This window comes from Felis catus, chromosome F1, assembly GCF_018350175.1.
Source record: "Felis catus isolate Fca126 chromosome F1, F.catus_Fca126_mat1.0, whole genome shotgun sequence".
NCBI lineage: Eukaryota > Metazoa > Chordata > Mammalia > Carnivora > Felidae > Felis > Felis catus.
In genome coordinates, this window is record NC_058384.1 from 57,554,692 (window position 1) to 57,578,760 (window position 24,069).

Sequence of the window (24,069 nt, forward strand, 5' to 3'; positions counted from 1 at the left end):
GCATAAGACAGTATGGCGTCCCTAGAAGGTTAAGATTCACCAGGAATGCAGAGATGCATACCTGCCCGTGATATTGCTGAAAACCTTATTTTAATGATTGCGTCACGTGACGCCATAGGCTTGCACCAGAATTTAGCCTGCCCAACCCCGTTGGTGTGCTTCACTTCGTCACCGTGAGTCAGACTGAGATTAACCACTGCGGACTCACTGAGCTTTGCGTTTCTGACTATATCCTTACGACAGGTGCCTAGACAGGTGTGGCCGTTTGTTCAGGACTCTTGGTGAGAATTTTCTGGTCGCCTTCCCAAACGCTGGTCACCAGCGTGCATCCCATGAACACCGTACCATCGTATCACCAACCGTCTCACCACGCCCTCAGCGGCACTGGGTGTAGTCTTTACTTTTATTATCACCTCTGCCACTTTGAACGTGGCAAGTGAAGCCTCGTTATTTGGGTTTCACTTATTTCGTTGCGGCTGCGGCTGAACGCGTTTTGTACGTTCACCGCGCGGCCAGCTTTCGGGGTCCCTCCCCTTCCCGCCCCCGACCCCGCTTTGGCCGCCAGGTAGGCGGGTGGGGCCGAGCGCGCAATTCCGGGCCCCGCGGCCAGGGGGCGCTGCCACCCAAGTCCCCCACCCCTGCCTCCCCGCCCCGTCCGGGCTGGGGCGGGCGGCGGGGGCTCAGGCGCGGGCGGGGCGCGAAGGTCGGGCGTCTTCAAGCCCTGACCTTCGCCGGAGGGCCCCGCGGCAGCATGACGGTGGGAGCCAGGCTCCGAAGCAAGGCGGCGAGAGGCCTCCCGCGCCGCGGGCCCCGGGGGCGAGCGCGGACGGAGGGGGACGAGGAGGCGGCCGCCCTCCTGGAGCAGCCGGAGCGCGGGGACGAGGCGGAGAGCTGCGCGAACGCGGGGCGCCCGGGCGCCCGGGGCGCGCGCAAGGTGCACCTGGCCGTCCTCCCCGAGCGCTACGAGCCGCTGGAGGAGCCGGCGCCGGGAGAGAAGCCCAAGAGGAGGTACCGGCAGAAGCTGAAGAAGTACGGCAAGGTAGGGCCCGCGGGGTCGGGGTGCGGGCGGCCCGGGCCCCGGCTTCCCGAGCGATCGATCGCCGCGAGGGTGGGGGTCGGGTCCCCACCGTCCGGCTGCGCTCAGCCTCTCCGGGCTGCCCCTGCGTCCCCTCGCCAATAGTCGCTACTAGAGCACCAGAAAGTGTTCTGCCTGTCGTCCAGGAGGTGAGGGAAAAGGAAGTCTCAAGTAATGACAGAGGCCAAAGCAGGGCTTTCGGGGAGCACCGATGCATCCGCTCCTCTGGGGCTGGCGGGTTGGTAACATTTCCAGCGGGCCCCAACATTCCCGGGGGCTCTGATCCCCGTGAGGCTTAACCTCCCTTGTCCAGTTGGTGGGACAGAATTCCCTATTTTACAGATGGGGAATACTGAGGCATTAGCGTGGTTAGGGGACTTGTAGAAGGCGACCCAGCTGGAAAGTAGGGAGTTGGGGGCCAGTTCATCTGTTCTTTGCCAACAGTCCTCGCCAGGGTGTCCCTCCAGCTGAGAGCTGTTTGGGTTGTGACCCCCAACTATTCCCACGGTTATTTCCAGGGCCTGGGAGCTCAACAGATAGGTACATAGGCACTTGTTGGATCTCCTTTTCTCTTCTCCCAGCCGGCTGTGGGTGTATTCTGGGGCCTGCAGACATGCCTTTTGCCTTGGGTGGGGGCAGGGGAGGAGGAAGGGGTGAGACAGAGAGGGGGAGAGCGAGAGAATAGGAATATGGGATAAAATGACAGTGTCCTCAGAGGTCAGAGCCTGAGGTGCCCAAGTGCCTCTGCCTGGAATCACTTGCAGCTGCTGCTGAGTCCGCTCCCTGGGGCGGGACAGGGCCACACAGAAGACTGTCGCAGAACTCACGGTGTCCTGGCCAAAGGCGCCATCTGCTTTTTACTGCCTCATTATCTGTGTCATCCAGTGGCCTCTTATCATATCTAAAACCATCCAGTCTCCACTCCTAGGAACTTCGGTTTATTATCCCCTGTAAAAAGCAGTCAGCAGCTTTGGGGACAGTGCACGAGCAGGCAGTGGTACGTGTTATTACTGAAAACCGTCAAGTCGGGACTTTCCAGCTCGGAGTCGCGCTAGGACTCCTCGCGCTCTTCCTGGTCTCAGTGGAGCACAAGGAAGCAAGCCATCATTTGCCTCAGCTGGTGAAGTGGTAACGTGGACAGCTCGGGTCACAGGGTGGCCCTTGGAAGTGGTTTCTGGGAGCTCGCCACGCGTAGGGATTGTGCTAACCACTGGAGATGCAAAAATAAATACAGAGCAGCCCTGCCCCAGTGAGGTCCACGCCTCCCGGGGAGATCCTGGCATAGTTGGGGCACCGCCACGGAGCCGCATGGTACAGAGTCCTCAGGAGGTTGGAAAGCTCAGGACGTTTTCTTTTTTTTTAAGTGTTTATTTATTTTTGAGAGAGACAGAGCACTAGTGGGGGAGGGGCAGAGAGAGAGAGGGAGACACAGAATCCGAAGTAAACGCCAGGCTCCGAGCCTGATGCGGGGCTCGACCTCGAGAACGGTGAGATCATGACCCGGGGGGAAGTTTTATTTTAAAAAAATTAAAAAAAAAAAAAAAGGTGAGAGGTTGCATTGGGGGTGCTTGGGTGGCTCAGTCAGTTGAGTATCTGACTGTTGGTTTCAGCTCAAGTCATGATCTCCTAGTTCGTGCATTCAAGCTCCACATCAGGCTCTGTGGACAGCGTGGTCATCAGGCAGCTAGGAGAGGGTCAGAAAGAGGAAGTGTCAGTCGTGGAATAACCTTCAGCTCAAGAGGGAGAAAAATGTCCTCATGCTCTAGGTAGCAAGCAGGTAGGGACAGGGGCACTGGAGCCAGACTGCCAGGCTCAAGCCCCTGCCCCCACCACCTGTTGGTGGCTATGCCCACCTCTTTGCCTCAGTTTCCTCATCTGTAACATGGGATAAGACTAGGGTCATAGCAAGGAGTAAATGAGTTTGTCCACGCAAAGATCTCCGAGCACACCTGGCGTGTGGAAGGGCTCTTGTGACTGTTGGCTGTTATTTCAGGGGGTGAAGGAGAGACCCTGTGTGACTTTCTTTCCTGATTATGTTTATGCTCCTTTTTATGTTTATTTATTTATTTTTGAGAGAGAGAGAGAGAGAGAGATCATGAGCAGTGGGAGAGGCAGAGAGAGAGGGAGAGAGAGAATCCCAAGCAGGCTTCACAGCCTCAGCCAAGAGCCTGATGCGGGGCTCAAACTTACAAACTGCGAGATCATGACCTGAGCCAAAACCAAGAGTCGGCTGCTTGACCGACTGAGCCACCCAAATGCTCCAGCTTTTATTGCTTTTTAATGTTCCTTTATTTTTGAGAGAGAGGCAGAGGGAGACCGAGGATCCTAAGCGGGCTCTGCACTGACAGCAGAGAGCCCGACGCGGGGCTCAAACTCAAGAACCGTGAGATCATGACCTGAGTCGAAGCCTGACGCTTAACCGCCTGAGCCACCCTGGCGCCCCTCTGGTTAGGTTTTAATGAGCTGTAACTCAGAAAAAACTTCAGTCTGTAGCTGATTGCCCACCTCAGCTTTGTGCCTGCGTCCTGACCACATTTCAAAACTGAAGGCTTGGTCTTTGTATTCAGGGGGAAATGATCTTTGTGGGCAGCTAGGTTTTGTTTGTTTGTTTGTTTGTTTGTTTGTTTGTTTGTTTTTTAACTAGAAGTGCGCAGGGAATCCCTGTCTTCCCTGGGGGTTCGTTGAATACCAGAGAACCCCCAAAAGCCTGGCATCCTATGACAGCTCTAACAGATTACCACCAGCGCCGTGGTTTAGGTCATAGCACAAATTGTGCGGGTCTGGAGGCCAGGAGCCCGAAATCAGTCTCACTGTGCTGAAGTCTGCAGGCTGGGCCCCGTGGGGCCTGCAGGGAAGAACCAGGCTCTTTGCTCCTTCTAGCTTCCAAAGCTTCCACATCCTCCATCACAGCCAGCACTGCATCGTCCGCAAATCTCTGCCTCTCCCTCTGCCTCTGTCATTACATTGCTTTCCGTCTGACCCCTCCTGTGTCCCTCTTGTAAGGACTGTTGTCTTTCTTCGGATCCTTTTAAATATATGGGGTTTCTTAAAAGGATTGGGCCCACTTGGATAATCCAGGACCACCTCCCCATCTCAAGACCCTTAATTTAATCACATCTGCAGGGGGCGCCTGGGTGGCTCAGTTGGTTATGACGACAGTCAGGTCATGATCTCGCGGTTTATGGGTTCAAGCCCCGCGTTGGGTTCTGTGCTGACAGCTTAGAGCCTGGAGCCTGGTTCAGATTCTGTATTTCCCTCTCTCTGCTCATGCTCTCTCCCTCTCTCTCTCTCAAAAATAAATAAACATTAAAAAAATTGTTTTAATCACATCTGCAAAGTCCCTCTTGCCACATAAGGGCCACATAGGCACAGATTCTTGGAATTGGGGGGCGTTATTCAGACTGCCACGCTGCCCTGTGCTCCCCCATGTCTCAACGCTTCTCTGGAGAGATTATTTGGGTTGAAAACTTGACTCAGGTCAAAGAGTTCAAAACGTCCCTCACATGACTGGTGTTAAATCAACTGGTCGTTAATAGGTATTTTACATTTCTCTGTATGTATCACTTTCCTCCAATCTGCTCTGACAGTGTTCCAGCTAATGAGCTATTTTAGTAGCTTTTTTCTAAAAAATTTTTAATGTTTATTTTTTGACAGAGAAGGAAACAGAGTGCGAGCAGTAGAGGGCAGAGGGAGAGGGAGACACAGAATCCGAAGCAGGCTCCAGGCTCTGAGCTGTTAGCACAGAGCCCGACACGGGGCTTGAATTCATGAACCATGAGATCATGACCTGAGCCGAAGTCGGACGCTCAACTGACTGAGCCACCCAGGTGCCCCTTGGTGACTTTTTTCTAAATTAGAAAAATGATGTGCCAGGCAATTTTTGAAAGTAGCAGGCTGAGGAAAATGGATGCGCAGATACCAAAAATGTCAAGTTTAATGCAGGCCATCCGTGATTCTGGTGGCATTGCTTACAGAGGACTGTTACACTTGCTCCCAGAGAACAGTTGCCTTTGTTATTGTTATCTCAAGGAGGCAAGTAAAATTCTCCCTCAAGGAGGCAAGTAAAATTCTCCCACCGAATCTTACTACTCAATAACAGAGATGGCTCTCTTAGCAATATCACGTCCCCCCCCGCCCCACGCATGCACCCTGATGTCTCATTGAGAAGTCCACAGGGCAGTATGCCAGGAATCCGTGTCTAGAGAAGCCATGGATGTTACTCGAATATCTCCCAGGGCTCCTCATTTAGCCTGAGAGTTTCCGAAAGAAAGACCCAGGCCCTTTCCGGGTGCTGGAGATACAGTAATGAGCACAAGAAAGTCCCTTCATCGGGGAGAGAGGGAGAGTCAGCCTACCAGATCGGCAGAGTAGGTTTGCTGGGCGGTGTTGGAAGTGAGGTTTGGGATTGAGATCAGGGATTTTAAGGGAAACCAGGAGTTTTAGGTGCTTCCTGGAGTTGGAAAAGTCAGGGGGCCAGAAGACAAGGCGTGTGGTGGGGTCTAGGTCACCTCCATGGATGTTGACATCATCCAGAATGATGAGGGAAGCTGGGAGAGGTTCGGGGATGGGGGGCGGGGTAACAGCACATCAGGATTAGTGGGTGGTAGCCGGCTGCATTTTTCCCGTTGCGATTCCTTTTGAATCCCTTGATGGCCCCTGTCTAGCACCGTGCCTTCCAGAAAAAGAGTGGGTAGCAAGAAAGCCTGGTGTCATCCTACCCTCAAGGAGTTGTTGGGGTTTTTTTAATGTTTATTTATTATTTTTGAGAGAGAGCACGCGAGAGCGAGCACGTGCCCATAAGTGCAAGTGGGGGAGGGGCAGAGAGCGAGGGAGACACAGAATCGGAAGCCGGCTCCAGGCTCCGAGCTGTCAGCACCGAGCCCGACCCGGGGCTCAAACCCACAGACCGCAAGATCATGACCTGAGCCAAAGTCCAGATGCTTAATGGACTGACGGCACCTCAAGGAGTTTATAATTGCACTGAGGGATGCAGAAATCAGAGAACAGCAGGAGTCTTTAGACACAAAGGTGTAGGTTGTGCCCTGGAGGGAGGGAGGACCGAGTGGGCTTTCAGATTAGGCGGGTGAAGGAAGAGTCGACCCAGCCTTCAGATGATGCGGTAACTTGGCTGGAACAGAGAAGAGTGGACTTTGGTTTAAAAAACAAAACAAAGGGCACCTGGGTGGCTCGGTCAGTGGGGCATCCACCTCCCGATTTTGGCCACAGGTCATGGTCTCACACTTCGGGAGATCGAGCCCCATGTGGGGCTCTGCCTTGATAGCGTGGGTGCGCTCCCTCTCTCAAAACAAATCACCACAGGGGAGAAATGAAACAAAGATAAATAAGAAATAGAACAAAACCAGGGGCGCCTGGCTGGCTCAGTGAGTAGAGCATGTGACTCTTGATCTCAGAGTTCAAGCCCCACATTGGGTGTGGAGCCTACTTTGAAAAAAAAGAGGAAAGAAAACTGGTCTGGTCTTAGAACTAGCAGCCTGCCTCCTGTTCCCCAAGATGTCTGAATCAGCTGGAAACACACATCGCCTTGAACTGCTTTGCAGGATGATGACGTCTGTTCTGAGTCCCTACCTGTTCTTCTGTGGGGGGCGGAGGTGGAGACGCGGTCACTTGCTAATCTGCCCTGAGGGAAAGAGGCACCATGATCCTTTGCGCGGGTCACCCTTTGCGCGGGTCACCCTTTGCGCGGGTCACCCTTTGCGCGGGTCACGGTTGTGTATGAGGGATTACGAGGTGCCTAACCCAACCCCTTTGCTTTTCTCTTCTCTTCTTAAAAATAGAATGTTGGGAAGGTCATCTCCAAAGGGTGCCGCTACGTTGTCATCGGCCTGCAGGGCTTCGCCGCGGCCTACTCCGCCCCATTCGGGGTAGCCACCAGCGTGGTCTCGTTCGTCCGCTAGTGGGCGCCGCGGGGACCGACGCTCTGGAGAAAGGATGGACGCTCTCCTGCTCCGGGAGCCTGTGAATCCGGGACCATTTCAGACCCGAACCTGCAAAATCCCTGGGGGAAGACAATGGCTTTCTTCGTTGAATTGGATGAATGCTGTGAAGGAACATCCCTGCCCATCTGCTGAGCTTCTCATGACTCTAGGACACGGGTGGCTCCGACGGACGATCCCGCAGAGTGAGGCCCGTGTTCGGTTTGGGGTTATGGTTTGCCCTCGGTTCCCAGGGCAGCAGAGGCGCTGTCTGGCTGTCTGTGCCCCATCTCCTTCCTCCACCCCTTTGTCACCAAGCAGCAAGGAAGGAAAATCTCCGTGAAGGTCGTGATGCTTCTAAGACTGTTGATGAGACGGGTGATTGTTTAAAGTAATGAAGCTTGTGATTCCCACCCTCCTGTGACACCAGCACGCAGCCGCTGGTGATGAGGCAAGGAGGGAGTCCAAGTGCACATACAGGCTGGGTTGCACAGGTCGCTGGAGGGAGTGCCCGTGTTGTGCCCAGGCCAGCCCAGTGTGGCTGTGTGTTTGGAGCTGCACGCCTGTGGCCGGCTGACGGTGGGCGTCCTGACTCCGCTGCTGGGCACCGTCGCCTACTCCCCACGGCTGTCCGTGCCTCTGTGCCAAGCCACCGAGGGCACTTTGTCTCGGGAGAGAAGGAGACGCTAGGCCTGGCAGGGGAAGTGTGCGATTTAGAGGAGGAACCAGGAAGTAGGAGACGGGTGTGTTGGAGGTAGACAAAGAAAGATGGCGGACAGGAGAAGTGGCAGGATGGGGGCCGGGTCTGGTGTACCGGTGCTGGGAAATCTTAGGTGGGCTGGGCTTCCAGCTCTGGGTAGGGACCAGGGAGGCTGGGCGGCTGGAGGTGCCATGGCTGGCGCTGAAAAACCCTCTGAGGCCCATGAGCTCTCACCGGCTGCCCATGTAGCATCCTTGTCGTTTGCTGCCAAGTTTGTCCCCAGGACAACCCACAGACTGCCATTGGACCGTTGGCCGGGGAGGTGAAAGGAGAGGAGGCCCCTCTTCCCATACCCCTCATGATGGGCCACTGTTCCACCTGTTTCCAGAATATCCAGAGGTCCAAAGTGATGGCTGCTGATCAGTCTGTAGAATGGGTATTAACACCTGCCTGTGGCCCCGACAAGTTTCCCAGACTCCGCAAAGGAGGTCTCCGGGTTCATGCCTCGCCGGTCAAGCCGACGAGGTGGCCCCCGGAAGTGAAGAAGGTGGGCAGACAGACGGGGACAGAAAAAGAAATGGGTGGAGGAGGAAGTTGTAGCTGGACTCAGCCTCACGTTCTGGAAACCCACGTTGCAGATGAACTTGGATCCGGTTCCTGGACCATTAGTATTTGTGAGGAAAAGAGAAAACAGACAGTCTTGTTTTAACTCAAATGAGGAAAGTTGATAATGGCACATTTTCACACATGTAAGATAAATATAGCTTGCCTGGTCACGCTGGGATTGAGGGGAGAGACGTGGTTTAGTGGGAGAGCCAGGCGGGCCTGTCCGGCCCACCAGTGACAGAAGGGGGACAGGAGGAAGCAGCCTGCCGTGAACTTGAAGGATGCCCCTCCCCAGGGGGCGGGGGGGGGGGGTGGCTGAGAAGCTCACTGAGTCCCCTGGGGGGATAGAAGCATGACCCAGAAAGGGACCAGAGCTGCCAGGGCCTGTCCAGTGAAGACCTTCCCTACCCCACTCCCAAACTGGAGACACTATCAGACCAGACACATTTGACCCTGAAACTCATACAGTCTGGTTAAGAATTAACCCAGAAATTTCTTAAGGCGGAACCTCGCAGGGATTGTCCTGGGAGACAGATTCGTGTGTACAGAAGATGAACTTCTCCAAGCCGCTCAGCCTCCCCGGCGAGTGTTCACCTCCCCGGCCACCAGGCACCCGTGTGGCAGATCCCCTATCACCTGTTCTCTGTCCTCAGCTTTGTTTTTTTAACATCAGGGTCCACGCCCCACTGGGAATTGAGTTTTAGAGCTTTGCTTTTACACGCTTGAAAGAGGCTTCTTTTGTATCCTTTTCTTGCCCTGTTATGTAAATAAAACCCTCAACTTGTGTAATGTTTCTGTGTGTAACGAGTTTTTCTCCCCCCTCACTTTCTGGCCTTGCCCCCGAGAGACTCCCGCAGCCTCCCGCCAAGGCTAACTTGTGCAGCAGGTGAGGGCCAGTCAGGCAGCACAAGGAGCCTAGTGCCCCTCCAAGGCCCAAGGGGAGGGAGAGGGTCCCTATTCGCCAGAACTCTGCTTGGGTGTTAAGGGGAGGGGGGAGGGGTGGAGGCAGGGGGTTGTCTGGAAACCCAGCAGGAAAGGTTTCCAGCTCACGTGTTTGTTATAAGTGAACATTTCCAGAACCTCCCATTGTTCAAAACCAGCCTTTGTGCTCCAGAGCCAAAACATGTAACTCGAAGACAGAGGCTGGGTATGAAAAAGGAAGGTGGTTTCTTACTTTGCCAGGCAGAGGAGGCTGCAGCCAACCAGTGCCCCCAGGACTGCAAGCCCCCACCCCCCCCAGGGTAAAGGGCTGAGGAGTTTGAGAGGAAAATATAGGACCTGTATTTTCTGAGAGACATTTTACTCACTAGATTACCTCTATATTATAAAAGGATAGAACTCGGGGCGCCTGGGTGGCTCAGTTAAGCATCCAACTTCCGGCCCGGGTCATGATCTCATGGTTCGTGGGTTCGAGCCCCTCTGTGCTGATAGCTCAGAGCCCGGAGCCTGCTTCAGATTCTGTGTCTCCCTCTCTCTGTGCGCCTGCCCTGCTCATGCTCTCTCTCTCTCTCTCTCTCTCTCTCTCTCTCAAAAATAAACAAACATTAAAAAAAAAAAAAAAGGATACACTCAGGAGCAGCTGGACGGAAGCGATGCGTAGGGCAAGGTACGGGCACAGAGCTCCCATGCCTCTCCAAACGCCTCTCTCCGCAGATCTCCGTGTGCTCCCAACCTGCAAGATCTCCCGAACCCTGTTTTCACGAAGGCTTCTTTACGTAGGATAATTGACTAAATCATTAGCAATTAGTAACAATTCAATCTGCATCCCCTTTCCTCTCCTGGGAGTCTGGAGGGAAGTGGAAAGTTCCAACCACGTAATCCTAATCGTAATCTTCGGGCAACCTGCCCAAAACCTCAGGTTACCTGGGGGGCTTCCTCATTAGCATAGCAAAAGACACCTTGCCTGCTCTCCAGATTCCAGAAGGCGGGGCACCTGGGTGGCTCAGTCGGGAGAGCGGCTGACCCTTGCTTTTGGCTCAGGTCATGATCTCACGTTTCGTGGGTTCAAGCCCCGCGCCTGGCTCCGCGCTGACTGTGCAGAGCCTGCTTGGGATTCATTCTCTCGCTTCCTCTCTCTGTCAAAATGAATAAATAAACTTAAAAAAAAAAAATTCCAGAAGGGTTTTAGGAGCTTGTGTCCAGAACAAGGACTAAGACCAACTAGAGATTTATTATAAATTACCGCATTACAGGAAGGTAAAGAGAACTGGAGTGGCTCTGGGTAGGGGAGCCCTCGGATCATCAGGCGGTTCGGAGGTCATGTGTGGCAACCTGCTGTTGGGCATAAAGCAAAGCTGGAAGTGGGGGACCTTGATGTCTTCAGCCACTTCCAAATCACCCTGCTGTGCCTCTGCCCAGCACATGCTCTTTGTCAGACAGCCTCCAAGTGACATGTGTCACCAAGAAGCACCCAGAAGCAAAACTGGAGCTCAGGCCTCCTGTGCCTTCCCCGGGTCCTCCTGGGCATGGCGGTGCCCTCAGCAGAAGATGGCCGTGGGGCTGGGAGAGCCTCGCAGGAGTTTTAGACTCAGGCAGCTGCTGTTTTGGAGTTTGTACCTACGATGTCTTCCCGCCCCCAACCCCCGCTCCTGACTCCGCAGGACTGACCAACTGAATTTAACTTTGTGACGCCATCCCCCCCCCCCACCAAAATGTTTTGAAAACTGTATAGATCTTCCTGCAAATTAATTTTAAAATACAAATGATGTTCAGGATTAAAGGGGTCAAATGCCCTCCGCATCTTGGAAGGGATGTCTTTGAGAGATTCTGCGGTTTGGCCAAAAGCCTGAGAAAAACAATCTCAAACTCCCTCAACCGTTCATGGGAAACGTGGGAAAAAATCATAATACGTGCGATTTTTTTTTTTTTCCTTTTTAGGAGGCGAGGTTTTTGAACCAAACCACCCCCGTGACCTTCATAGCCAAGGGGAAAGGAGGTATCCTCCGATTTTCTGGAAGGCTCAGGGCCAGAGCCCCCTAGGTGCGAGAGCCACAAAGGGCAGGGCCTGGAGGAGGAAGAAAGGGCAGAACGGAGATTTGGTTGTGGACGCGCTAGGCAGGATCTCCCCGGAGGGGGTGCCCAGCACCTTCCAGTCTGCACCATCTAGGACACAAATTAGGGTCAGAACTCAACACCTCCAGGGCTGGCTCTGCTGGGTTTTGTTTTTTTTTTTTTTTTTGGTTTCTTTCCAGGCGTTTCTCAGGTGATTTGCTTGCATAACCTGTAGACAAGGCTGTAAACAAGTGTGAAAGGGGTGAGCTAACACCTTTTTGGGCTGCTTTGCAAGGGACTCACCTGCTGGAAAAAACACTGTCGGGGTTTATCTTCCTCCGTTGTTGAAAGAGCCCGGAGTTGGGTATTCTTACCATGCCCACACTCGGAGCCAGGAAGCAGGGGCACTCTCCGCTGTGAATGATGGGTTGTGTGTTTTGAGATCTTGAGCATTAAGGAGAAAAAGAGCATGGAAGTTATTTACGAACTTCCTTCGTTGCCCTATTTTTCCATGCCAAAGCCAGTTTGAATTTCACTTTCGGCGCTTTCATTTCAGGAAGTCAGGGAGCCGTGCCCCCGGTCCCACAAGCCCGGGATTCCACGTGCTCCCCCAGATTCTGCGGCCTCCCTGGGGTTGCACCTGCTCCCGGGGATTGCACGTGCTCCGCGGGATCCCGCGTGCTCCCACAGATTTCACGTGCTCCCCAGCACGCTGCCTGCTCCACGGGTCTCAGCTCTGCCGCCCCGCGGCGGCATCGGAGAGGAGGACCAGGACGCCGTCGACCAGCGATGAGGCGCTGTGCCGGCCGGGTTAAGCCCATCCTTATGTTTGATTCTGGGGCCAGGAGGCCGTGAAACCGGGTCCCACGCTGTGCTCTTTCAGCCACTTGGAGCTGCCCCTCACTCGCGTTTCTCTCGGACTCCTTCACCGCGAGTGACCGCGAGGAAGAGGGAACTTCCACCGCAATCACATCCAGCTCGCGTTCCTGGTCCCAATAACGTGATCCAAGAAGGCAGTTAGAAACTGCAACACGACACTTGAGGTATTCACCAGCCCGTCATTCCACGAATGTTTGAGATGCTGAGATTGCTTAGATACTGCTTTACCAAAGGCAGGGCACAGAGTGTAGAGGCTGCTTTTAGGCAACAGGCTTCAGCGATGCAAACTTCAGTGATGGGATCTTGAGCGAGGCCAAAGGGCCCCCAGCGACCAGAGAGCGGCATGCAAACAGGCTCACTAAGCACACCCACCCCAGAATGGCCACAGGCCCTAACTGGCCAAAAAAGGGAAAATTACATAGGTCCCCATACTTGCTCACTCAGTCCTGTGACTATAGCCCCGCCTCCCCACCACTGCTTGGAGACCGACAGTCTCTCCTTTGCTGCCCTGCCTGCTGCTCCCATGAGGTGTGGGCAATGAACTCTTTTGTTCTGCTTCGGGTGAATCCTTTCACCACTGGCTGCAGCTGCCCCTACCCAACTGGGATGTCCCACATTTTGTGGCACCTCATCCAATCGCAGCGCCCCACACAGAGGGCAGGACGGGGCTGGGCCGGGGAAGGGGTGGTCTGTGACCCCAAGTGAGTGTGGTTGCATTTACCATATTTGCTACACTTCCTTGGTGTGGTTTCTGCAGCCACAGTTACTGTTCCCATTGACTGGTAACTGTTTCCCTGGAGCCAGACCCCCATGGGGCCAGGGGCCAGGTGCCCAAGCCCAAGCCCCGAGGCTAGCAGGAAGCTGCCCAGCATAACAGAAAAAGCAGTGGAATCAGACACCCCGGCTTCCAATCCTCTAGCCGTGTAACCTTGGACAAGTTCCACAACGCCTTTGAATTTCAGGCTTCGGTTTGGTTTCTTTTGTAAAGTAGAGGAAGTAATACCTGCTTCAGAGGCATATTTGGAAGATCAAATGTGGAGTGTATTAAGAACTGAGCGTGCAGGACGTTGAGTGTGCTCCTTCCCCAGGTGCCCCTAGCTGAAAGTCAGCCGGCTGTCTGTGACCCGTGGACATGTACCGGGAGGGAAAGAAAACCTAGGCGAGTTGGGGTGGGGATGAAAGAGGACAGGGGTCAGAGGACATCTAACCACTGAGCCGCCCAGGCACCCCAAGGCTGCCTTCATTTTGACCTCGAACGTTTTACTTGAGCTCTTCTTCCCAGCTTGTCTCTCAACTCAAGCCAAAGACCCTGTGGGCGAAGCATCCCAGGACAAGACAATGACTGACTTAACCTTCACTGCCTACCTGCCCGTCTCCACCCACCTTCGCCTCACATTTTCCTTATAGAAACCTGGAACCATTTTTGGCATTTTGGAGATACCCTTGGAGGTCCTAGTCCACTCTTTTCCCAGCGGTGGCCTCCCTGAAATAAATTCCTTTCTCATTTCACCCCTACTTGCTTCTCTACCTCTGGATTTTGTCAATGGCAGGTGGCCCAACCTGGTCTGTTTGGATGCCCCCCTTTCCCAGCCAGGTGCTCTTGTACTCCAACCGGCTATGGGGGGGGGGGGGTGAGGAGGGAACTGATGGGAGACAGGGAGACACAGCTGCCTCCTCATCCACTGTTAGCGTTTTCCTCTCTTCCCCTAAACTCATCCTTTATCCACTGGGAATGGCTTCCAGGTTCCTGATGGGAGCAGAGCCCCTGCCTTCCCTTTACTTCAAACAAACCCAGTTGGAGCTGCCCAAGAGCTGGGGTGGGAGCAGGGGCTCCAGAGCAGCTTATCTGAGGCAGGTGGCTCCGAGGTGGCAGGAAACGGTTTGTTTGTAGCTTTCTTTTTCCTGCCATTCCAGACGAGGAGGACTTTGCACTTTCACCCTGAACTCGGTTAAGTTTGCCCCGTGGCCTCGTTTCCCAATATCCAGCCTGGTCTTATTTGTAACCTGGGGTTGCAGAGGAAGTCCCGTCAACTCCTCTGTGCACAGTGTTCAAAGGACGAACCGGCAGCTTGAAGACCCCTGGGAAAGCTCAGGGTTCTCAGGAGGGTGGCCGGGGGGGACACCGTCATGGCTCATGGCAAACACGCAGCGGACCTACCAACTCAGTAATAACAGTTATGAGGACCAGGACAGCAAATACGCGCTTTCAGTAATCACCCGAGGTGGCTCTACACCCGAATGTGGTCACTCACTTACTTATTCAGCAAATAAGCTTTGTGCACCTGCCATATGCTGGCACATGCTAGATGGCCGGGCTGCTCCATGGGGAGGCAGCGGGAGGGGGCGGTTGTAGCTATGCGTCCTGGGTTCACACTGCCCCAGTTGGAGGGGAGCGCGCGGGTCGGGTCGTGGTTAGGAGTGTGCGGAGAGCATAACGGAGTCCCTCTGATTAGGGAAAGGGTTAACATCAGGCGGGGAGAGAGAAGGGACTTTCAGGGAGGCAGACTGTAGCTGCAGGTGGGAGGCAGAAGAAGCAGAGGGGGTTCTCCCCGTATAAAATCCTTTATGGGCACCCTCCCCCCATCATCCAGGGCATAAGCAGGGGGGATCTAAATAAGACAGGCAATCTAACCCTAAGGCGATAGATGCGGGCTCTTGGTTCTCCCCTAACCACCTTACACCTGGGTTAGGGAGTGATGACCTGTGAGTCTGACCACAGATGCTCACCCCTTTAAACCAGGAGACGCTGTATGGCCGAAGGAGTGGAATGTCCAACCCCGAAGACCCCTCTGGAGGGGCCTGTTCACCGTCTACCCCCACTGCCGTAGAGGTAGCCGAGGCGGGTCCCTGGATTCACTACAGCAGAGTGAAGCCGGCATCTCGAAACCGGGAGTGCGTTCCTGATCGCACAACACCGTGCAAGCTCACCATACTGAGAAGCAGTCTGCGACCCCAGAGGCCCTGGACGCCGCAGCCCTGCTTTAGTCACTCCGGGAGCGGACTTACCTATGCCCGGCAGAAGCTCGAGGAATCGTGGTCCGGTGGAACAGACAGACTGTTCTTATTTCCTATATCTGGTCCCTTACTGTGATGCACTGTCACCCTTGTTTCTTGCTGTTATTGTGACTCTTGCTCTACTGTTCACCATAGACTCGGCAGAGGCCGCCTCCACCGGCTGGGAATATGGTGAGAGGTTTCTGTCAGCACTCACCCGCCTTTTGGGGATAGGATGCTTCGTTGGCATCAGCATGGGGGATCAGTGGCCATGGGAGGCTAGGGAATTAGATCCCTGTGAGCCTTATAATGGGACAGAATACCCCAGTCCTACTACCGGGGTTTGACTCCTCAAAGCCTCAATTATTGGGGAAAAAAAAAAAACCTGTCTTGCCCGGTGTGGAAGGAAGTTCACTGCTTCTGTTGGAAGCTGAAGATGCCTAGGCCAAAGGTTTTATAACTCAACTTCCTGGGAAACCCAATGGTGGGGGGACCCCAGATCACCTTGAGCCACATCCCCACCCCTTGTCTAACTTCTCACCTCCAAGAAGCCTGGGACAATATCAATGGAGCCATCGAATGGCGGGCCCCAGGGGGACTAGACTGCGTATGTGGAAGCACAGCCTGTACCGTACTTCCCTCAGGGTGGTCAAGGTCATGTGTGCTGGGAACTATTTGTCCATCTTTCTTCCTGATCCCACTTGCCAGAGGGGGACATTTGGGAGTCCAAGTGTAGGGAGACAGGGAGACTCAAAGGAAATGACATGTCCTACAAACTGGCAGTTGGAAAGATGACGAATGGCCTCCCGAGTATATAATTCCATATTTGGCCCTGCCGCCTGGGCAGAGGACGGGTCCTGGGGCTACCGCACTCCCATTTACGCGCCAAACTGCATAATCAGACGGCAAGTAGTTGTAGAAATTATAACCAATGAAACTGCCAGAGCTCTTAACTTACTAGCCAAGCAGAAAACCAAAATGCACAATGCCTTCTATCAAAATCGCTTGGCCTTCGATTTCCTGCTTGCTTCCGAGGGAAGAGTTTGCGGAAAGTTTAACCTGAGCAGCTGCTGCCTGCGGATAGTTGCTGATGGAAAAGTCAAGAGAGGAGACCACAGATCGAATGAGAAAGGCTGCTCGCGTCCCAGTCCAGACCTGGAAAGGTTGGGACCCCGGGGAGTTATTCGGGGGGATGGTTTTCAACCCTTGGGGGATTCAAATCCCTCCTGGGAATTATCCTCTTGATTTGGAGAGCTTGCTTAATCCTACCTTGCCTAGCTCCCCTGGCTATATGGTCTGCCTCCAGCCTCACTGAGGCAAAGGTCGAAAGAAAAACAGCCGTGCATGTGATGATGTTACGAAAATATCAACCTCTAAATCAAGATGATGCTCTTTGACTCAAAACGGGGGTGGGGTGGGGGGGTGGGGTCCGAGCATCAAAGGGAGGGAATGTGGTAGGGTCCCCTCCCTAAGGAATGTGGTGAGCAAAGACCTCAAGGTAAAGGAAGACAACCTGGCTATGTGCATAGGTGACATCCCTCACGACCCTGTAACAGGAGACCACCCGATCAGACTGTACGTCTCATACGTTACCCGTATATAGGAGACAGGGAAGTAGAAAGAGCGTAAAAGTTTACACCACGTGGTGTTCAGGGCTCGGTTTCTCGGATACAAACCCTCTGAGCCCGTGTCGGCACCAATAAAGCTGCTTCCCGGAAAGAGAAGTCTCGGTGTCACGACTCTCTGGGTGAGAATCCTGCTACAACTCACGTCAAGCACTGATCCAAACTGTAAAAGGTACCCAGCTAGAGATCTCACCAAGACCAGCACCAGCTGACAACACCCCAGAACTCGTAACAAGCAGAAGCAGAGGAGGTCCGCAGGGGCGGAGACTGATCAAATCCCTCCAAAAAGGAAGGATTAAAAAAAAAATTTTTTTTTTTAATGTTTATGTGTTTTTGAGAGAGGGAGAGACAGAGCGCAAGTGGGGGAGGGGCAGAGAGGGAGGGAAGCAGGCTCCAGGCTCTGAGCTGTCAGCACAGAGCCTGACTTGAGGCTTGAACCCACGAGCAGTAAGATCCTGACCTGAGCTGAAGTCGGACGCTCAACCGGCTGAGACCCCCAGGCGTCCCTAAAAAGGGAGGATTTTTACAGCAAACTGTCAGCAAACTGTCAGACCCAACACGGGCCTCAGCCCACCCATAGGAACGCTGAAGCTAGAATGGCCTTACAGGGTTGACCTGACTTGCTCCACGATGGCCAGGCCTTAATGCCCCATGCTGGGCAGTCCCCGGATGTGGGCTGCCCTCTGGGCAAGGTGGCTCTCCAGAGCTGAGGCAATCTTAAAAGCACTCTTAGCTGAGAAGCTGGCTGCAGACCTTCCCAGGAGCGGGGGCAGAGTCCTTCCTCGAAGGCCGATCTGGGTAGCACATCTGGGCGCCGACCAAGCGGGCTCTGCAATCTGACTGCACAACTCAGTCCCTGTGTGACCTCGGGCAAGGGGCTCAACCTCTCTGAGTCACGGTTTGCCCATCTGGCGAAAGGGGGTGATAACTGTACCCACTTTGTAGTTATCGGGAGGGTATTAATTCTCACAACAGGGAAACCCATAGAAAGAGCTCTCAGCGTTACTGTGATTGTTATTATTTCTGGAAATTAAAAAAAAAAAAAAGTAAGGTCTGGCCTTGAGGGAACTTTTATTTGATTATTTGGTTTCAATTACAGTCCAGCGTGAAGAGTGCCTTCCTGAGATCAGAAATGGCCCCAGACCCTCTCTTGGGAAGGCTCCCCAAAAGGCAGGGATGTCAAAGCTGGGACCTGCGAGTCGAGCACGAGCTGTCCAGGCAGAGGGGGGAGTAGGGGTGGGGAGGAAAGAGGGTTTCAGGCAATGGGAGTAACATCTGCAAAAGCCCAAAGGGGAGAGAAAAGAGCATGACGGCGTGGCTGCAGAGGGGCATCCAGGGGGTGGCGGGGAGGGGACAGCAGCCCCTCCCTGAGTCATGAACACTGACCTTGGCAAAGGGAGGCCTTTACAGAGGAGATGCTTTCAGCCGTGAGCATGGCCTGTCCCAGTCTGGTTAGCTGGGGCTGGAACCAGGTTGCGAGGATGTTCCGGGCCTTGGAGGTGAAGGCTGCTGGGCAGAGACTTGCCTTGACCTCCAAGGCCGGGAGTGTGGGCCGGTGGCCCCTGCCTTGGAGCCCTGCTGAGGCCCTGGGCTGTGAGGTCCTTATGAGCACTTGGCAGGGAACGTCCTGCCCGGCTGGGGACTGGGAAGCATCCACTGCTAACACAGAACTCTGGAGGGAGAAGGGGTCTAGGTGTTTCCTTCCACTGGCTTCCAGCCCCGGGAAGTAATCTGAGCACTGTGCAAGGAGTTAGGAAACCCTTGAACCAGTCACTTTACCTCTCTGGGTCTGGGTATGGTTGAAGCGGATGGTGCATTATTAGCAACCCGTTGCCCCGGTATCCTGAGTCTGAGGGATTTTCTCGCAGCTTCTTCCCTCTTACAAAATCCCATCTTGTTTACTTTGATCCTTGCTTATCTTTTCTTTCTTCAAGGGGGCCATTTCCTATTCCTCCTTCCTCTTGACCTCTTAAGGAGCTCTCAAGGCCACTTCGACAATCAGCCGCCTCCTCTCCTCCGCCCCCTGAGAAGGAATCAGAAACAATAGGCATCATTTCCCCAGCAGCCTCTGTCCCATGTCAAGAAGGGCTATCAAGTTGTTTTCTGGCACCGTTGCTGTTTTCCCCAAGCTCACCACACCCTCTGCCCTGCTGTCCCTCGTGACCTGGCTTCCCCACGACAGGCCCGCAGAGGCCTAGCCCTGGCCTTTGCCCCAGCCCTTCTGTCAGCGGCCTCCCAGCCCTGACCTGGGAACTTTGCTCCTCTCGGGAGGCTCAGCTCAATGCCGCCTCCTCCATGAAACCTTCCCTGATCTCAGCTGCTGGAATGAATCAGTTCTTCCTGCATGTCCTGGGTCTAAGCCTTCCTTTTATTCTGCTCTATATTGGCATCAATTGAGAACACCTGTGATTCTCCGTGCTGTCCCCGGCCTGAGGTTTGCATACAGTAGGTGCTGGATGAGTGATGGGGGGGGGGGGGGGGGTGCAGAAAACCAAGGAAGAAAAGAAAAGAAATGACGCAGATCTTTATAGAAAGTTTTGTGGTGCATCTAGAGAAAAACTGATCCCTACTTATGGCTTTATGTACAACATAAAACACAAAATCTGTGGAGTGTGCGTGAGCCCCAACAATTCCACGGGACAGCCCTGCTTAGGCACAAGGAAGTAGGCTATTAACAAGGTATCCCTGTGTGATCGCTGGCAGCACTAGAAAAGTCATCTGGGAGGAACCTGCTGCTGCACTCAGCTGCCCCTTGTCCTGAGTATGTGTGGGTGGTGGGGACACTGACCAGGCCGTTCACGGGTCTGGTCACGGGGGCAGCCCTAGGTATGATCGGGAAGTGAGTGGAGTTTGGCCTGACTGAGGGGCAGCAGGACGGCCAGAGGGAGTGGAGGGTTCAGGGTAGCCTGGGAGGGGACGAGTTCGGGGAGCTGGGAGCAGGCCATCATGCAGGCCACGGGGGTCATGGTGTTGACAAGGCTCTTGTTCAGCGTGAGGCAAGGCGCCACTGCAGGCTTTGAGCAGACAAGGGCAGGGCCTGACTTCTGGGATAACGGCGCCTTATGGTGAGGGACTGTCGTCAGCCCATTTCACAGATGAGAAGGCTGAAGCAGAGGAAGCGAGGGGCGCAATCCCCGCCCACCCCACTGGGGGATGTGATTCTCCGTCCTAGCGCCCTGCTTCCCACCATCCCACTCTGCGGTTACGGGTCCCTCTATTGGTCGCTTGCTTGTCTGAGGCCTCACTCCCACCCCTGGAATGTAGGCTCCGTGACAGCTGGGACAGTGTGGTTCACTGCTGCATCCTGAGTGCCTTGGACAATGCCTGTTACATAGCAGGAGCTCAGCGAGCCTTTGCTGATGTGTGGACAAAGACAGACAGCCGGGGGGGGGGGGGGGGGCTGGTGTGCTGGGTGATGTTCTCTGGAGAGCTGAGCACTCGAGGTTCCCTGGGGAATTCCTGGGGCTCTGAGCCAGCCTGAGGCCACATATGCGGGTTTCCGCCTGGGACCTCTCCCTGCCCCACTATGGCGCCGTATCTTGGAGAGTCAGAGAAGGGTGCCCGGCTGTGTGACACCCTTCGTTCATTCTTCCTTCTTTCTCGTGCTCAGTCACTCGCGGTTGTCCAACCAGTGTTCCTTGAGCACTCCTCTGTATACTGGACTGGAGTGGCTCACCAGTGACCAACAGTGGCTGGTGCCTGCCCCCTTGGACTTTGGCAGCGAGGGTAAAGGAAGAGGAAGCTTTTATGGGTTCTTAGAATAGGGTGAGGGAAAGGTGATGGAGCCCACTCCATGGTGAAAAGCCACCCCTAGCTGCGGTGGGGACAGGGCGGGCCTGGGGTGGGCATCCGAAGGGGGGCAGGGGGGCGGAGGCTCTGGGTTGCTCGGGAGACAGAGTAGCCTGGGCGAGGAGAGGGTGAGGGCTCCCTGGAGCCGCGCTGGGGACGCAGAAGGGACAGGATTTGCCAAGGTGGGTGTAAGGATGAGGGAAAGAGAGGAATCAAAGAACTCACTTGGATCCTGGCCTGAGCCACAGGGAAGGCACCGGCTGGGGGGGGGAGAAGCACAAGAATGCCAAGAGTCTTTTGAGTTCAAGGCCAAGACTGCTGTTTATTTGTTTAATTTCTACAATGCCTCTTCTCTGGGCCAGAAAATACAATGTGCAAGGCCAGGCCCCAGGGTTTTCTGCTGCAGCCATGGTATTTCCTGTGCCCTTGTTGTTACTTTTACGCTGGAACCTGGGGGAGTCACGTGAGCAGCCCGGTCCCTGACCTTGGCCTCCTGCGGCAGAAAGGGGACTCAATGTACACACTCTCCCCGCTGGTGTCTCCTGGCACTGGGGTCTGCTGAAGGGCACATCCCAGGCCCTCCGGGCAGGAGGAAGGGAGATGCCTTAGGTACATGCGCGGGAGGCGGGGCTGGGCGGGGAGAAGTACACGCGTGCCTGGGTGGGATGCACGCCCTGCTAGGTGTTTAATGTCACGTGGGATTTAATCCTCATAACAACCCAACCACACAGGTATTATCCTCACTATTTAAACAGGAAAACTGAGGCGGAGAGGCCTCGCCAAGTGCATCAAGCCTTACAGGAGATGGCTCAGGCCAGGCGGATCCCAAACCCCACTCCCACAGTCATGCTTTTCCTTCTCCGGGAATGTGAGACACTTTTTCTGCTCTGGTCCCCCTCTCACCCCAAACCCCCAGCCCCACATATCCCATTCTGGTGGACTGTACTCCAGATGGCTCTCCAGTAGTACCTGTCTTCCCACTTGAGGGTCTGTGGGTCCTCCATGTTGTTTTTGCCCCAAACTCAACACAGAAGCTTCCAGAGTGACAAGTGGCTCTTTTGCCCGAGCAAGGAGATGTCTGTGCTGTGGCTAACATCACCTGCTGTATCTGGATTAACATGTGTGGGGAAGCTGAAACTCCTTTTTGCTTGATGTTAGGTCACTAAGCAAGCCACTTGGCTTAAAGGGGTGTGACTCTTTCATGGGCACCGGGGTGGCTCAGTGAGTTAAAGCATCCGACTTCAGCTCAAGTCGTGACCTCACGGTTTGTGAGTTTGAGCCCCACATCGGGCTCTCTGCTGTCAGTGCAGGGCCCACTTTGGATCCTCTGTCCCCCTTTCTGTCTGCCACTCCCCTGCTCGTTCTCTCTCTCCCTTTCTTAAAAATAAATAAAACATTAATAAATATATATATTTTTAAAAGGTGCGACTCGGGGCACCCGAGTGGCTCAGTCGGTTGGACATTCAACTTCAGCTCGGGTCATGATCTCACAGTTGATTAGTTCAAGCCCCACATCAGGCTCTGTGCTGACAGCTCAGAGCCTGGATCCTGCTTCAGATTCTGTGTCTCCCTGTCTCTCTGTCCCTCTCCCGCTTGCTGGCACTCTGTCTCTGTCTCTCTCTCTCTCTCTCAAAAATAAATAAATAAACATGAAAAAAAAAGGTGTGACCCTTTCCATGGAGTCTATGATTGGTGTGGGTCTTGGAGACCATGGCTCTGAAGTTCACTCCAACTATTGGGAATTACCTTGCTCATAGTTATCATCATAACCTCCCTGGTGCAGTGTATCCTCACAAAAGCTTTCAATGCCTATTTGCAGCCAGTAAGTACCAAGCGGATGATCTCCCTGAGCCTGGAAGAGAAGTGAAGGTAACGGCTGACTTGGGGTTTGCAAACCCGAAGTTGTAGCCTGTGAATATCGCAAAGAATCAGCAAGAAACATCACGACCTGTGAATACCACGCAGATGATCCATACACGCTGTGGGAGCGGAGCCGAGAGTGGCTCCAGTGCCTCCAATTCTGATCACCTCTCTCGGTTAAGAGAATCTGATCAAAGGGGGCAAATTGCTAACAAGAAAACCACAGGCCTCAAATGGCATCACTTGGGCCAAGTCACCAAACCGAGGCTTGGTACCTAATCTAATTGCAGCTTCAACCTTCCCCAGAAATTTAAGTCTTAACACTCAGTGGGGTATTTTCTGATCAGTGCCCCAGGGAATCTGTCACACGGGTCTTCTCCACCTCCCACCCCCCAAAGGAAGATGAGGTCATCTGCATGATAAGACCCCCTTCACTTTCCCCAGCAGAAAGTGATCTTCTTGCCTGGGACAATCCTTTTCCTTTGTGAATATAACTCCTTGCGCCACCCTCTGAAATTCCTATAAAAACCTTCCATTTTGTACACCTGCTCCGAGCCCCCTTCTACTTGCTAGATGGTATGCTGCCCTATTCAAGAATCGGGCCAATTAGATGTTAACATTTACTTGGTTGAATTTTGTTTTTTGACCAAGGACAGCAGAGGACTTTCTACCTGTTTTACTTGAACTGATAGGATCTTGTTTGTGAATTAAGGTTTATGAAATCTACTAGGGGTTTACTCAAAATAAATAAATAAACTTAAAAAAAAAAGAGTAGGGGAACGTCTGGAGGGCTCAATCAGTTGAGCGTCTGACTCTTGATTTCAGCTCAGATCATGATCTCACAGTTCGTGGGATCGAGGCCCTAGTGGGGCTCTGTGCTGACAGCATGGGGCCTGCTTGGGATTCTCTCTCTCTGCCCTTCCCCACTCTCTCTCTCTCTCTCTCCCTCCCTCTCTCTCAAAATAAATAAATACACTTTAAAATCTACTGTGAGTTTCATGAGGACTCAAAAAAGACAATGGTTGGTTGGAAAAGCATCCCACTCATAGAAATCACTTAGTGTTTGCAACATACATTTTAAAATTTCTTTTATGATCTAATCACAGTATGTGCATAAGTTTGACGATTGATGAATGTATTCTTGTTATTCTTAAACCCTTAGTAACTAATGTTGAGAAATAGATAAAGGGGAAGAAAGGTGGAGTAAATTTTGACACTTCTTTTGTGAGTCCTTATGGGTTTTTAGAGTTTTCTCGTGAATCGTCTTAATGATGTGGAGTTGTTCAGCACAAGAATTCAAGAAAGAATTCTTGAGACGTTTTATGGTGCAAAAAGGGACCTTTGTCATAATACAGGGACAGGACCCATGGGCAGAAAGAGGTGCACTTGGGTCTCTTGAGCTCAAGTCGGATGCCCAACTGACTGAGCCACTCAGGCGCCCCAAAGAATCTTTCTTTTGGCTCAAGGCAAAAGTTATTTCTCTTCTTTGTATCTTTATATATCACTAGACTCCCTTCCCACAGGACCTTACTTACTTTCTACCTTATATTTATGTACTTGTAGATTTCTTTATACTGTAAAAAGAAAACAAAACAAACAAACAAGAAAAACCGCATA

The 24,069-nt window shown here is 53.5% G+C and overlaps 1 protein-coding gene across 1 annotated transcript; it reads left to right on the forward strand.

Moving 5' to 3' along the window:
• The first annotated feature begins 659 nt into the window (after nt 1–659).
• Nucleotides 660–9,103, forward strand: CF1H1orf115 (chromosome F1 C1orf115 homolog). Its single transcript, XM_023247490.2, has 2 exons — nt 660–1,039; nt 6,871–9,103. The coding sequence occupies exons 1-2, from the start codon at nt 752–754 to the stop codon at nt 6,988–6,990; spliced, it is 408 nt and encodes a 135-aa protein (XP_023103258.1). The 5' UTR covers nt 660–751; the 3' UTR covers nt 6,991–9,103.
• Nucleotides 9,104–24,069: the final 14,966 nt, after the last annotated feature.